The sequence below is a fragment of the Siphateles boraxobius genome, unplaced genomic scaffold (genome assembly GCF_051911475.1).
Source record: "Siphateles boraxobius isolate OS27281-9 unplaced genomic scaffold, OSU_SipBor_1 268, whole genome shotgun sequence".
NCBI classification, from domain to species: domain Eukaryota; kingdom Metazoa; phylum Chordata; class Actinopteri; order Cypriniformes; family Leuciscidae; genus Siphateles; species Siphateles boraxobius.
In genome coordinates this window covers 80,672-97,833 of record NW_027508885.1, presented here as the reverse complement: position 1 = coordinate 97,833, position 17,162 = coordinate 80,672, and the positions used below count along the sequence as shown (strand labels likewise).

Here is a 17,162-nt window from a genome sequence, read left to right as displayed (position 1 = left end):
TTTATTTTTGTGAGTGAATGCAGCAAAATCGTGAACATAAATGGTCAAATTTAAAGCAGATTTAAATTTTCTCAATGTTTCGATTTTTTTTGTGCAGATTTTCAATAGTTGTATCTCGGCCAAATATTGTCCTATCCTAAAAAAAACATACATCAATGAAAAGATTATTTATTGATGATGAAATTGTACCCATGTGACTGGTTTTGTGGCCCAGGGTCACATGGTTTGTCATCACAAACTCACCGACTTGGTCCTGGATATCCTCAGCGACTCCCGGCACCTTGTACAGGAGCCCGAGAGACTGGTTCATTCGCTCCTCGATCACGCGCAGATGGGTCAGCACCTGAGGTCAGAGGTCAGCAGGTCACTGAGCTTTTAATCCGCTTCAATCCTAAAGGATCTTCACAGATCCAGCTAACTCACGGTTTGCTCATCTTCACAATCAGATAATTATCTTTCTTTCTTAGTATTTTTGTCTCGTTTCCAGTCCAAATAAAAATTCTTAAATCAAGATGCATTTACTAGATGAGTAAAATGTACATACGATATTATGTCCTGTTTTCTGGGTAAATGCATTCAAATTAAGTGAGTTGATGCTTAAAAAAAAGGAAAATCATCTGCCAATGGGGCCAAACAGAAACTAGATTATTTTTCTTAACCCAGTCACAGACAATTTTGCTTGTTTTAAGCAAAAACTCGCTTAATTTTAATGCATTTCCCCAGAAAACAAGACTTAATATCTTATGTCATTTTACTACTTTAGTAAATGTATCTTGATTTAAGAAATGTTTCATATTTGGACTGGAAACAAGACAAAAATACTAAGAAAATCATTTTTTGTAGTGCGCTGTCTACGGCCTACATAGGGAACATGTGACTGATTTGAAACGCTCTATATCAGTCAGTAAACTCACAATTCATTCCAATAGAGTGTAACGAATATTTTAGAAGTTTATAATACAATGGTGTGGAAAATCAGCTTCAATACAATTATTAAATTCAATTAAAGCGGTGTGAAGAATGGATTAACAGTTGTGTTTTGATTAACATTAACAAAGATTAATAAATAATGTAACATTTATCATTGTTAGTTAATGCATTAACTAATTGGACCCAGGGTTATTATCGTTAACTAAAACTATTAAAAACATTTCTGTTAACTGAAATAAAGCTGAAATTAAATAACACTTTAACTAAATGAAAATGAGAAGCACTAAAATTATTAACTGGAAATAAATAAAGCTGAAATTAAATAACACTTTAACTAAATGAAAATGAGAAGTATTAAAATTATTAACTGGAAATAAATAAAAATAAAATTTAAATTAAAATAAATTAAACCTAACTAAAAAAAAAACTAACAAAATGTCAAGCACTTAACAAAACTACTAAAAAATAAAATTAACATCAACACTAAAAAATATAAAATAAAAGCTAATTCAAAACATTAATAATACTAAAATAAAAACTCAAATGAACCATGATGGGAGCTTATTGTAAAGTTTTAACTTCACATTTATACGTCAAGTGCAATTATAGAAGCTTGTTTCCGCCACAGAGTGAAAAATAAAAAAGGTAATTGCGACTTTTTATCTCACAATTCTGACTTTTTTTCTCACCATTGCGAGTTTACATCTTGCAATTCTGACTTTATTTCTCAGAATTGCGTGAAATAAAGTCAGAATTGCGTGAAATAAAGTCAGAATTGCGTGAAATGAAGTCAGAATTGCGAGATATAAAGTCGCAATTGATTGTGTTATAACGTCAGAATTGCGAGATATAAAACCAGAATTGCGTGATATAAAGTCAGAATTGCGTGAAATGAAGTCGCAATTGCGTGTTATAACGTCAGAATTGCGAGATATGAAGTCAGAATTGCGAGATATAAAGTCGAAATTGATTGTGTTATAAAGTCAGAATTGCGAGATATAAAACCAGAATTGCGTGATATAAAGTCGCAATTGATTGCGTTATAAAGTCAGAATTGCGTGATATAAACTATTCTGAGGGGGAAAAGGTCAGTCTTTTTTTCCCCATAGAATTGGACTTTATAACTCGCAATTGTGAGTTTATATCTCACAATTCTGAGAAAATATATCAGAATTGTGAGATATAAACTCGCCATTATGTGCTATAAAGTCAGAATTGCGTGATATAAAGTCGCAACTGCGTGTTATAAAGTCAGAACTGTGAGAAATAAGTCAGAATTCTTAGTTTTCTTTTTTGCAATTCTGACTTTATAACATGCAATTGAGATTTTATTTCACGCAATTCTGACTTTATAACATGCTTTGGCGACTTTATTTCACGCAATTCTGACTTAATTTCTCACAATTCTGACTTTTTTTCTCACAATTGCGAGTTTACATCTCGCAATTCTGACTTTTTTTCTCACAATTGCGAGATAAAAAGTCGCTATTATTATTATTTATTTATTCAGTGGCGGAAACAAGCTTCCATAGCAATAGTTCAACATTGTTATGGGGAATATTTTTATTATTATTTACATAAAACATACTGTAAAAGAACAAACGCTGACAAGCAATAATGTGCTCCTTTTGCAGATTGTTATCAGGGTCGGACTCGTACCTGCGGCCGGATCTGCGCGGCTTTCTTCGGGTCGACCATGCGCACGTGTTCGAAGTGTTTGAGTGTGTGTTGTCGGTCTTTCTGCTCGGCGCGCACGTACTTCTTCAACAGACTGAACACATGCCGAGGCTGCAGGAGACACAACAGCATCAGCAAACACTCACATGCAGAACAACAGATATCATTTTTGATAATTTTCATCAGAAAACACTCAAATTCAGAACTCACGCGTGTATCAGTGCATCATGTGAGGCATGTGTTCGAGCACACGCGTGTATCAGTGCATCATGTGAGGCGTGTGTTCGAGCACACGCGTGTATCAGTGCATCATGTGTGGTGTGTGTTCGAGCACACGCGTGTATCAGTGCATCATGTGTGGTGTGTGTTAGAGCACACACACGTGTATCTGTGCACACACGTGTATCTGTACATCATGTGAGGCGTGTGTTAGAGAACATGTGTGTATCTGTACATCATGTGAGGCGTGTGTTCGAGCACAAGCGTGTATCAGTGCATCATGTGTGGTGTGTGTTAGAGCACACATGTGTATCAGTGCATCATGTGTGGTGTGTGTTAGAGCACACACGTGTATCAGTGCATCATGTGTGGTGTGTGTTAGAGCACACACGTGTATCTGTGCATCATGTGAGGCGTGTGTTCGAGCACAAGCGTGTATCAGTGCATCATGTGTGGTGTGTGTTAGAGCACACACGTGTATCAGTGCATCATGTGTGGTGTGTGTTAGAGCACACGCGTGTAACAGTGCATCATGTGAGGCGTGTGTTCGAGCACACTCGTGTATCTGTGCATCATGTGTGGTGTGTGTTCGAGCACACTCGTGTATCTGTGCATCATGTGTGGTGTGTGTTCGAGCACACTCGTGTATCTGTGCATCATGTGTGGTGTGTGTTAGAGCACACACGTGTATCAGTGCATCATGTGTGGTGTGTGTTAGAGCACACACGTGTATCAGTGCATCATGTGTGGTGTGTGTTCGAGCACACACGTGTATCAGTGCATCATGTGTGGTGTGTGTTAGAGCACACACGTGTATCTGTGCATCATGTGTGGTGTGTGTTAGAGCACACGCGTGTAACAGTGCATCATGTGAGGCGTGTGTTCGAGCACACTCGTGTATCTGTGCATCATGTGTGGTGTGTGTTAGAGCACACGCGTGTAACAGTGCATCATGTGAGGCGTGTGTTTGAGCACACGCGTGTAAGTGCATCATGTGAGGCGTGTGTTCGAGCACACGCGTGTATCAGTGCATCATGTGTGGTGTGTGTTAGAGCACACACGTGTATCTGTGCATCATGTGAGGCGTGTGTTAGAGAACATGCGTGTATCTGTACATCATGTGTGGTGTGTGTTAGAGCACACGCGTGTAACAGTGCATCATGTGAGGCGTGTGTTCGAGCACACGCGTGTAAGTGCATCATGTGAGGCGTGTGTTCGAGCACACGCGTGTATCAGTGCATCATGTGAGGCGTGTGTTTGAGCACACGCGTGTAAGTGCATCATGTGAGGCGTGTGTTCGAGCACACGCGTGTATCAGTGCATCATGTGTGGTGTGTGTTAGAGCACACACGTGTATCTGTGCATCATGTGAGGCGTGTGTTAGAGAACATGCGTGTATCTGTACATCATGTGTGGTGTGTGTTAGAGCACACGCGTGTAACAGTGCATCATGTGAGGCGTGTGTTCGAGCACACGCGTGTAAGTGCATCATGTGAGGCGTGTGTTCGAGCACACGCGTGTATCAGTGCATCATGTGTGGTGTGTGTTAGAGCACACACGTGTATCTGTGCATCATGTGAGGCGTGTGTTCGAGCACAAGTGTGTATCAGTGCATCATGTGTGGTGTGTGTTAGAGCACAGACGTGTATCTGTGCATCATGTGAGGCGTGTGTTCGAGCACACTCGTGTACCCGGGGTGATTCGGTCTGCAGGGAGGACAGGTAGCTCTCGAGGGCCAGACGGCGCCGGTCGTTCAGAAGCGCCTCCACGCGAGCCATGTGTGTCTCCACCAGTTGCTGACGCTCACCGGCCGCCTCCTGCTCCAGCGCCTCCACCTTCTCCTGGAAGCGCTGCGGTAACATCAACAATCAGGCAAAGATCATGGGAAATCAACCAATAGAGTGCAATAGCCGTCGCCCCCTTTTCCAGCAACGTTGGTTCCGGAAGTACTTTTTCCATTCATTTCTCCCATAGGGGTTTTTAAATTAACTCATCCTACCCTCTCGGGTCCCAAAGCTGAAAATGACCCGAGGCCCTACAATTATACTATTTTTTTTTTGGTCAAGAAAGCTTATTTTATTTCATTTTGATAATATTTTTTCTATTTTTAATAAAAAATTATGGAGATTTTTTGTTATTTTTTGTTTTATTTACCTTTAAATGACTAGATTTGATTAATAAATAAATAGTAATCTAAGCACATTCCTCACATTCTTTCAACTTAAATTCAAAATAACTCAAAATAACAATTTCATTAACTCACAGTTTTTCACCAGAAATTCCTGCTGTTAGACAATTATTTTCAGAGTCAAGCTAAAATAATGTGGGCTGATGGCTTCAACAGAAGCAAATACCATCGATTAACAAACTTTAACGGTCTTTAAAGTTATTGTTAAAAATCAATTTCCCTATGGAGAAAATAAATGGAGTTTCTACGACAGTTGCGCTCTAAGGCTTAGTTCTTCGTCTAAAGCTGAAGAACGGCCTGATGGGAAATTTTAAATTCCTGGAAAAGGACTGAACTGACCTGAATCACGGCCTTCTTGTCGTTGCGTGGTAAACTCTTCGCCTGTCTCTCGGCCTCTTCCCATTCCCTCATCACCTACAAAACAAGTTCACATGACAATCAGCACTTTATCCTCATGATACATTAAATACAATGGTTTTCAATGTAAAACATCAGTTTTCTATGTGAATATATAGTAAAGTTTAATTTATATCCTATGATCAAAGATGAATGTTCAGCATCATTACTCCAGTCTTCAGTGTCACATGATCCTTCAGAAATCAGTGTTATATGATGATTTGCTGCTTGAGAAACATTTAGATTTATTATGAGTGTTGAAATCAGTTGTGCTGCTGCATATTTTTGAAGAAAAACATTTAATTTTTCAGGATTCTTTGATAAATTGAAGCATTTATTTGAAATCGATTCTTCTGTAACATTATAAATGTCACTTCTGGTCAATTGAATGCGTCCTCGCCGAATGAAAGTGAGAGTTTGTCTGCGTGTCGAACCTGAGACATGCGCTCGCGGTGTTTGGCCTCCAGACTCTCCTTGGCCTTCAGAAAGTGAGCGTGTTCGTTCTCGTCGGCTGGCGTCTCCAGGTATCGGTCCACGGCATCAGGAGGACTGGAGGAGGGAGTCGGCACTGCGGATCCCAGAGAAACAACATCAGAAGAGACTGGTAACGTAAGATCTCACGTCCTTATACAGCTCGTAAGTTTGTAACTACAACTTTGTTTAAAATAATAAAATAAAAAATGCCATGTGTTGTCATCTTGAAATTATGGTAATTACAACATGATGTGAACGCAGCGAACGTAACCATTTAATTCTGAATTACACATTTCAAATGATAAAGTTGCAATTTAATGCATTTAAAAAATATTACCTTTAAAAGTAAAGAACGGTAAGATCTCACGTCCTCATAGAGCTCGCAATTACAACTTGTAGAGATGCACGATATATCGGCCATCATATCAGTATCGGCCGATATACAGTAATCAATATTTTGAAGTGGATCGAAACCTTTCATCAAAGTTACACATGAATTTTGAACAATACCTGTTCTTGTTTTAGGAAAACTTTGATTAACTTTTTTTATCTACTTCAAATGTTGACTACTGTATATATTTTTTAATGTTATCGGTCTGATAAGAAAATTTGGCCGATATATTCCAGCCGATAAATAATGTATTATTTCCTTGACGCTTGAGATTGTGCACTGTTCAACATGAGGGTTTTGAATTGCTTGAAATATAATTTGAATGACTTCAAAAAAGGAAAATACAGTGAAGTTCAACATGCGCAGCGCAAGTTTGACATATCGGCTTCATAAAACTATAATGAGAACATTAGATTTGTGTTTTGAACATGGCTTTTAATGGTGAAACTTTTGTTTTTTATAATCAGGCTCTCAAATTCTACAAAAATTTGGATTTACATTTATCGGCCTATATATCGGTTATCGGCTTTCAAATATAAAGAATTATCGGTTATCGGTATCGGCCAAAATTTCCATATAAGTGCATCCCTAACAACTTGTAAGCTGGGAATTTTCAGTTTTGACATCACGTATTGTCATCTTGAAATTGTGGTGTGAACGCAGCTTAAACAGGGTTAAAATGCTAAGAAGAGAGTTTGATCATGTTTATTACATATTCCTGTTTAATCTGTAGCAAAGCTACACAAGCGAGGCAATATAACACACAAGAAACTGCAACCTTGTGCAGAACATTCTGGATGATTTGTGCCAAATGATTGTGTTTATATTACAGATAATCTCTGTATGATGTCTGTTTATTTATACACCATAAAAAAGAGCTGTTGAAAATGATTCATATCTCAAACCAGCAATAGGATCCAACATGAAATGGCTTGACAAGCACAATTTTCTCTCTTGTTGATGCATTACTTACCATTTCAAAGGACTTAATTGAAAGCATGATTTAAACAACACTTACTAACGTCTGAACAGCATTTGACAGATAAAGTCGTGAAGAGAGAAGCGAGGAAGTCATTGATGCTTTTATGCATGCAAATGTAAAACACACACACTTCAGTCTCACATAAATACCACAAGATTAGTTGAAGAATTTCAGGAGAGAAATTCAGAGAAGATCGAGTTAATCAGCAGCCAAAGCCACACACACACACACACACACACACACACACGAGAAACTGTCAGTGCAGATCAGCAAGAGTCTCAAACTGAAGGAATAATTCATTCACTCGTCGTCATGTCTTTCCAAACCCGTATGACTTTCTTTCCTTAGTGAAACACAAAAGATGTTTAGCAGGATGACACAAAAAGCACTATAAATGCATCATAACCCTTGTGAAAAAGAATTTAGCAGACTACTTATTATGGAAATAATAGACTTGTAATTCATGTACTGAACAAACAATGGACAATACTTCTTGAGCATTTATTAATCGGAGTTCATTTAATCTCAGTTTTTCCTATCAGATTTTTTTAAACTCAAAAGTTGTAACTAGTTAATGCATCGTGAACTAACATGAACATTAATAAATGCTGTAAAAAAATATATTGCTCATTATCATCTCATGTCAGTTAATGCATTGCATAATGACAACAAATGAGCTGTTTTGAAAAGTGTCACCACTAAATAACACTATTGAAACTGTAATTACACATCTCAAATGATAAATTTACAATTCAGATGCATTTAAAAAAAACAACTTTAAGAGTAAAATAATACACTGCATTTAAGATAATAAAGTACTATATAGTTAGTCGATACATCAAGTGTACTTTTTATTTAAATGCCAAATTTGAATGTTTAAAAAAAACAATTAATACTGTGAAAAATAAATATTATAAATATGTGTAAAATATTATTTGGAAAACATTTATTTTAGTATTGCACTGTTAATCATTTATTTGTTTATTGCAATCCAAATTTTATCATTTAATTATTTATTTTTTAATCCATTAATTTTAATCCATTTGTATTTTAATCTATTTTTATTATTTATTTATTTATCTTTTACATTGTTTTTCCCCAGACCCCTGATCCAAACTAACATTTAAAAAGGCAGCTATACATTTTTATGTATAAAGAACCAATTTATGCTGTGATTATTATTTTTTTTAAATATGTGAAATATTATTTGGAAAATATTTAGCTTATTTTTTTTCTACTCATTTTGGTATTATGTTTATTAATTATTTGTTTATTTTAATAAATTTCATTATTTAAATTTTTTTTTTAATTTAGTAAATAACTTTTTACTACATTTGTATTTTAATTTATTTTTATTATTTATTTTTTAATTGTTTTTCCCCAGACCCCACTTTGAAAACCCATTTATGATACTTGTATGGAGCTTTTTGACGGCTCCTGGTTGCTGTCTGCTTTCATTATGATTAACAGCATCTTGCTAAACGTCTCTTGTTGTGTTTGGCTGAAGAAACGTTTGTTGGGCATGAGTGCGAGTGAATGAGTGTTAGTGGCACGCGTGTCGGTTCTGTCGGTGACTTACACACACTGCTGCAGACAGACTGACAGTATTCCTCCGACTCAAAGTTATTGCGGTTCCCTCCGCAGCCACCGTAGATGAAGGGCGCGCACCGGCCCTCCTCGCGCACAAAATACCAGCGCGGCAACATGGCCCTGCAGGGGCCCGTCTCTGCGCTCGCAAAACACACCTCTGACGGGACACACACACACGCAGACACGCATGAAGAGCAGCGTCTGATGGCATGAGAACTAGTGGTCGACCGATATATCGATATTTGCCAGTTTCTCTGCATCTCTTTAGCTGATGTGACTTTTATTTTGAAAGCGTTGTGAATGGCAGTGCCTGAGTGTCCGAGCGTCTGCATAAGTTTACTGTCTCTGTTTAACAGTTGTGTCTATTAAATGTGACTTATTTTGACAGCACATGGGACTTTTATTTTGAAAGTGTTGTGAATGGCAACGCCTGAGTGTCCAAGCGTCTTCATTTATTAACAGTCTCGGTTTAACAGTTCTGTCTAAGTAGAAATTGTGACTTATTTTGACATATGTAGGACTTTTATTTTGAATGCCTTGTGAATGGTAAGTCCCATCCTTCATATTTTCATTTAATATCCATCCTTTCTTGAAAAAAAATAAAATAAATCACATTATGCTGTTTGTTACTTTTATATGGTCTAGAGTCAATTCCGATAATTAAATTGGATTTAACTATAATATAACTATAAATTAATATAAACAAATAATTCATAATGCATAATAATAAACAGTATTATATATCTGATTATTTTTATGTGGGACTTTTATTTTGAAAGCATTGTCAATTGCCTGAGTGGCAAATCCAAACTTGTCTTCATTTGTAAAAATATGATTATTATGGTTAAATTGTTTACTTGCTTTTTTGTGTGTACTTAATTTATTAGTGAAAAATAACATACTCGGATTAAAGAATCAAGTTGCAATGTAAAGTATAAATCTGTTTGTTTGACAGGTTAATATTTTTTTCGAATTCATTTTCAACTTAATTACAAATATAGTAAATATTACGTAAAATTTAATTTGATTTAAGCAATTGTTATGCATGCGTTTTTAATATGTTTAGCCTGTTAACTGATAGCTTTCACATTTTTTCGTAATCAAATTAGGAATCATTCGACAGCTTAAAACATTCAAAATTAATTCCGTTTTGAAAGGTTTTTGCATTTTCATTTTTAAGTACTTTCATTTGTTCAATAATCTGAGTGAAGACCAACCTCAGGTCTGCATTCATGAATGACATCTGTGCATCGGCCATCAAAATAAATAAAAATAATAATAAAATAAATCAATATGTACATCACTCGACCACTAGTGAGAACAGCACGTGATTGGATGCTCTCGCTCACCTTGCACTGTTAACTGATAGCGCTCACATTTTTTCATAATCATCAAATTAGGAATCATTCGAAAGCTTAAACGCACAAAATGCATCCCGTTTTGGAACTTTTTTGCACTTAAATTTTTTGGGAGTGGAGACCAACCTTAGGTCTGCATTCATAAATCACATCTAAAAATATAATTATTAAATATATCGATATCGTTCGAGCACTAGTGAGAACAGCACGTGATTGGATGCTCTCGCTCACCTCGCACCACCTCCTCCACAGACTCGGTCGTCGTGGTCGTGGTGGTCGTCATGGCAACATTTGTGCCCTGGCCGTTGTCACGGCGCTCGTCGATGACCTCATCATCTTCGTCATCCTTCTCGTCCTCGTCTCCGTCTCCGTCCTCGTCGTTGTCCTGAGCCTCGTCCTCTTCCTCGTCTGGATCCTCGTCATCCTCCACCACGGCGGGTTCAGCGTCTGCGTCTCGAGTCATGCTGCAGGAAAACACCGGCAAACATGGACTTGATTCGTCAAAAAGCATCTTTGTAAACCGGCATCATAATACATCAACCATCTGTTATATACAGACACTTTCATTATTCAATCAGGGGAAAAATCATGTCCCATCCTAATAAATTATGTGACTTATTTTGACACTGTGTGGGACTTTTATTTTGACAGTGTGTGGGACTTTTATTTTGAAAGCGTTGTAAATGGTAGGTCCCCATGTTAAACATTACCCTTACTCATTAGCTTGAAGCTTAAAATAAATAATTTTTTAAGCTTTCCATTTTGTCCATGGAAATGCGTTATCAGACACGACTAATCAATAACGACATTCGTTGTGGATGATTTTTATTATGGATTAGTTGTTGAAGCCTGTCATGCACCGGATAAAACGAGCCTCAATAGACCGATCTCGGGGTGCGGGAGCTGTACCTGTTCTCGCTGTAATCGGCCTCTGCCCCCCCCCACCACACGTCAGAGTCATCATCATCATCCGCATCCTTCATCACTGCGCTGTCAGACTCCTTCTCCTCCTCCAATGGGCAGCAGACGAACTCAACGCCCCGGAAACGGTCGATCCCGCACGGCAACAGCATCCCATAATCATGGAGATTCATGCTGCGGTCGCCACACGACTGTAGAGAGACGGAATCACACTCGAGAAATACTGATGACAACTTTACTATCAGGTTTCACTGGTGCACATTAGTTATTATTATTATTATTAATAATTCATTTAGTTTATATAGCGCTTTTCTCCACACTCAAAGCGCTTTAGGGCTGAAGGGGGGGGGGGGGGATTTCCTCAACTACCACCAATTAACTAACAACAAACAACACTTCTACAGCATTTATTATTCTTACTTAATCTCAACGTTTAGTAATACATTTGTAAAATCAAAAATGTTATCTTTTTAAACATGAACATTTTTTAACTAGCACTAACAATGTTTAATAAAAGCTGCAAAATATATTGTTTATTGTTAGTTCATCTTGGTTAATCCATTAACTAGAGACAACATTAATAATGTAATAGATCATACTTAATTATAATTCTAAGATATATATATAATATATTATATATATATATATATATATATATATATATATATATATATATATATATATATATAAGAATACACGTATATTCATTTTATACATTAATATATTATATACTGTTAATTAATATATATATATATAGTGCTGAGAGTGTGTTGTGTGTTGAGAGTGTGTGTGTGTGTGTGTGTGTGTGGTCGCTGACCTCTTTGGCGACGGTGTGCCAGTGTAAGTGACTCTCACACATGTCCATGCGCTCCTGGTGCAGGTGTGTGTGTGTGTGTGTGTGTGTGTGTGTGTGTGTGTGTGTGAGTGAGAGAGTGTGGTGTGGTCTCTAACCTCTTTGGCGACAGTGTGCCAGTGTAAGTGACTCTCACACATGTCCATGCGCTCCTGGTGCAGGAATTTACACTTATCAGGAACCAGCAGAGCGTCGCTCACAAACTCGCCCACTGACGGAGAGAGAGAGAAACACACAGGTTGAGCACAGAGACTTTGTCAACTTTCTCTCAGTTTGAGAAACTCAAACTCCCAGCAAGCAATTGTCGTCATTTCACCGTCTAGGTTAACTATAGTCGCGCTATGAGCAACACACTTCTAGACAAAACAACTTTGAATTTGTCGTTTTTGCCAAAACAACTTGCGAGGTGTATAATATTCCATCATGTAAGCAAAATAAACAGTGATTACAAGGTGTTTGGTTTAATTTCTATCTCACTCTCTCACTGACCGACTCACTCACTCACCCACCAACTCACTCACTCACTCACTCACTCACCCACTCACTCACTCACTCACTCACCCCACCGACTCACCCCACCGACTCACCCCACCGACTCACCCCACCGACTCACCCCACCGACTCACCCCACCGACTCACCCCACCGACTCACCCCACCGACTCACCCCACCGACTCACCCCACCGACTCACCCCACCGACTCACCCCACCGACTCACTCACCCCACCGACTCACTCACCCCACCGACTCACTCACCCCACCGACTCACTCACCCCACCGACTCACTCACCCCACCGACTCACTCACTCACCCCACCGACTCACTCACTCACCCCACCGACTCACTCACTCACCCCACCGACTCACTCACGCACCCCACCGACTCACTCACGCACCCCACCGACTCACTCACGCACCCACCGACTCACTCACTCACTCACCCACCGACTCACTCACTCACTCACCCACCGACTCACTCACTCACTCACCCACCGACTCACTCACTCACCCCACCGACTCACTCACTCACCCCACCGACTCACTCACGCACCCACCGACTCACTCACGCACCCACCGACTCACTCACTCACCCACCGACTCACTCACTCACCCACCGACTCACTCACTCACCCCACCGACTCACTCACTCACCCCACCGACTCACTCACTCACCCCACCGACTCACTCACTCACCCCACCGACTCACTCACTCACCCCACCGACTCACTCACGCACCCCACCGACTCACTCACGCACCCCACCGACTCACCCCACCGACTCACCCCACCGACTCACCCCACCGACTCACCCCACCGACTCACCCCACCGACTCACCCCACCGACTCACCCCACCGACTCACCCCACCGACTCACCCCACCGACTCACTCACTCACTCACCGACTCACTCACCGACTCACTCACTCACTCACCGACTCACTCACTCACTCACCGACTCACTCACTCACCGACACACTCACCCACTGACTGACCCACTCACTCACTGACCCACTCACTCACTGACCCACTCACTCACTGACCCACTCACCCACTCACCGACTCACTCACTCACCGACTCACTCACTCACTCACCGACACACTCACCCACTCACTCACCCACTGACTCACTCACTCACCGACTCACTCACTCACTCACTCACTCACTCACTCACTCACTCACTCACTCACTCACTCACTCACTCACTCACTCACTCACTCACTCACTCACTGACACACTCACCCACTGACCCACTCACCCACTGACTCACTCACTCACTGACCCACTCACTCACCCAGGCATCGGTAGGGCACCACGATGTGCATGTGACTGCGGCACTGCTTACGGCCCTTCTTACACCAGTCCCAGATGCTGACCGGCTGATTGGCCTCCACCACATTTGTGATCTGAAGATCTGGATACACCTGGACATGACACACACACACACTTAATGATGCATACAGAACATATGTACTTTGTCATTTATTATCAAAAGTTTGGGGTCTGTAAGATTTTTTTGAAAGTTTTTGAAAGAAGTGACTTTTGCTGTGCTCACCAAGACTGCATTTATTTGATCAAAAATACTGTAAAAATGGTGAAATATTATTAGAATGTAAAACTTTTTTACATACATAATTTAACAAATATGTATTCATCACTTCAATAAGCTCATAGTCTCAGCCTTAAATACATTACATTGTTTAAATGAATAATATTTTAGCTAACTGTGATTTGTATATGTTCATTTCTGAAATACATAACTTAGACACAGTTACACCTGAACATTACAGACGACACACTCGCGCTTAATAATGCATTCAGAACATATGCACTGTATGATATTTATTGTATCTACACTACTGTTAAAAAATGTAGGGGTCTGTAAGATTTTTTAAATGTTTTTGAATAGGGATGGGACGGTATGAAAATTTCATATCACGATTATAGTGACCGAAATTATCATGATTATCAATATTATCACGGTTTTGTTAAAACAAGGTGAAAGTGTTAAAAAAGAACTGATGCTCACACTGAAAACATTTCAACAAGTTTTATATTTGAGAATCAACAAACAACAAAATAAAACGAGCAGCTCTATGCACTTTTTAAAGTAAGATTCTATTCTGTGGCATTTCCTTCCTTATAATGACCGTCGTCAATAGCAACGCATTATAACTCAGCGCACATCCATGTATCACAACGGACGCGCGCTCCCATTTCATGCAGATACAACTTGTCATCTTGCGTCTCCGTTTTTGATTGTATTGGAAATGAAATCAGAGTTGATTTATTGTTTACAGAATTTGATAATATTGTTGTGATCATCTTGTCTGGACGAGTTTTGTACACTGTACAAAATGGATTTAACAGGTAAGAATAGAGACATTCATCTCTATTCAATAGCCTATGTCCCCGTAATTATGTGGTAAAAAAATCGGTGTTATAAGTGTACAATGAATATACATTATTATCTCTTAATAGTCTTGTTTGAACTTGTTCGTTCGTCTTTGGCTAAAAACCACTTGCTGCAAACTTTTCTTCGCGGATGCTTCAAGTTTATGTCAAGTGAGTGAGATTAAATATTTCAACTCAAAACAACATTTTGTGCCCAATTATTTCCCAGACGTAGTTTTAGTATTGAGATCAAAGTTAACTTGCCTTGCGTTCGCTACAACAGTGGATGATGGTCACACAGGACGGCTCGGCAGATTTGAAGTGTTTACCACTATCACAGCGACTTTTTTTGTGCATGTTCTGCAGACAGGGTAACCATTCTCGATTAAGTTTCCCTCAGGATTTTTGTAAATGCCAAAATACGACCACACCTCAGATTTGGTCCTCTTAAAAGGCTGAAAAATCTCCCGAACACGGTCACTGCCTTCCGCCATTCCTTCTCGAAAAACAAACAAACAAAAAAAACAACATTGCGCGCTGCGTCAGACTGTTGCTGGCTGGACAGGATTTATAGTGAGTTATTAAAAAAATCCCGATAATCAAATGCGGTTTTAATGATAATTTAATTTTAAACTATATTACTAACCGTCAGTACATTTTATCATGGTTTATAGTGAAACCGGTAATCGTCCCATCCCTATTTTTGAAATAAGTCTCTTCTGCTGTGCTCAGCTGTTTTCTATGTGAATATATAGTAAAGTGTAATTTATTCCTGTGATCAAAGCTGAATTTTTAGCTTCATTACTCCAGTCTTCAGTGTCACATGATCCTTCAGAAATCAGTATAATATGATGATTTGATGCTCAAGAAACATTTATGATTATTATCAATGTTGAAAATAGTTTGTGAAACCGCGATACATTTAAGTTTGGGGTCAGTAAGATTTATTTTGTTTGTAAAAAAAAGAAATTAATCCTTTTATTCAGCAAGGACAACACAAGTGGATTTCAAAATTGAAAAACTCGTGTTTATAGTGACGCAGATTAAGCTCTGCTGAAGCCAGAGCGGTTATTAAATCATGCTTCATTCTATCTATCTATCTATCCATCAATCATCTATCTATCTGTCTATCTATCTATCTATCTATCTGGATTTTACTCTAAATGCGCAATCTCATTGGCTGATGCTAAATCTTTAAAGCCCTATTTCTCAAAATGACTTTTCTCTCTCACTCCGAAATCTCCACTTCAGTAAAACCTTGGTATATACACCTAACTTTCCAGTCTTGTACCTAGGTATATTATGAAGACATTTGAAGAGGGATTTGTAAATATATTATTCCTAACCTGATTTATATAACATTTTATTCCAAAAAACATGGCGAAAATCATTTTTTTAAGGCTACTGGAAGTATATTCTGATTTACAGGATAACAAAAAGTAGATATCCATAAATCCCTCAGTAATTTTTTCCCCATCATATGTGAACACAACGAAAAAATAATTTTGAACCTGGCTTTCTCCAATACTCAGATTTTGTTTTTTTAAATATATGCAAAATAGCGCATATTTAATTAGACAATGCCTCATTTGCATATTTAAACATTAAATTACAGAAAACTTGTAATACATTTTTTTCTCATCTTAATGTAGGTAATCAACTGGCAAAGTTTCATGGTGATATCTGATAGTTAAAAAAATTACCCTATTCACCTGTAGTGTCTCGCCTTAAAGCTGTTATTGATGTTTGCAACGCAATAACTGGAAGGGTACAACGGGCGGTTATTTTCGTCATTTGCGGCTCGTTGAGAAATATAATGATTCAGCAGAAATGGAGTTTAATTTATTAGGGCTTTTCTCAAGTGGAATGGATTTGACTGACGGCGCTCTGAAAAGTGAACAGACATATGCGCTGAATTAGAGACGGTAGAAGTGAGTGGGTCCAATATCATTGGTCTTAAAAAGTGGGTGGGTCTTGTCCCACACATACAATGGTTCCGACGCCCATGTATCTATCTATCTTTCTATCTGCATGTATCCATCCATCCATCCATCCATGTGTTGATCTTTACCTCCTGGCAGTATTGCAGGATTCCCTCTTTAGTTCCGACGCAGCTCTTGGTTCCGGACGGATCAGGTTCCCATTTTCCGGTCTGAATGTTGATGTGCAAGTTGAGTTTCCCACAGAACATTGCGATCTGTGGCTCGGCCAGCAGTCCGGTCCCAGAGTCTGAGGGAACCTACAACAGAACAAAACCACAGATCAGACAAACTGAACAAAACCACAGATCACAC

At 38.9% G+C, this 17,162-nt stretch overlaps 1 protein-coding gene across 1 annotated transcript in view; it reads right to left on the bottom strand.

Annotated features, from left to right (window-relative positions):
• Positions 1-189: 189 nt before the first annotated feature.
• The window catches only part of LOC143752359 (amyloid-beta A4 protein-like), a gene marked incomplete at its 3' end in the record, with an annotated part of 36,404 nt that continues 19,431 nt past the window's right edge, over positions 190-17,162 (bottom strand). The window contains exons 2-12 of the mRNA XM_077245516.1: positions 16,940-17,107; positions 13,769-13,898; positions 12,078-12,190; positions 11,115-11,317; positions 10,437-10,669; positions 8,837-9,004; positions 5,845-5,978; positions 5,354-5,428; positions 4,518-4,676; positions 2,590-2,718; positions 190-343 (exon numbers count right to left, since the gene is read on the bottom strand). Coding sequence (XP_077101631.1) covers positions 190-343; positions 2,590-2,718; positions 4,518-4,676; positions 5,354-5,428; positions 5,845-5,978; positions 8,837-9,004; positions 10,437-10,669; positions 11,115-11,317; positions 12,078-12,190; positions 13,769-13,898; positions 16,940-17,107 — 1,666 coding nt within the window. The remainder of the gene's footprint in view (positions 344-2,589; positions 2,719-4,517; positions 4,677-5,353; positions 5,429-5,844; positions 5,979-8,836; positions 9,005-10,436; positions 10,670-11,114; positions 11,318-12,077; positions 12,191-13,768; positions 13,899-16,939; positions 17,108-17,162) is intronic.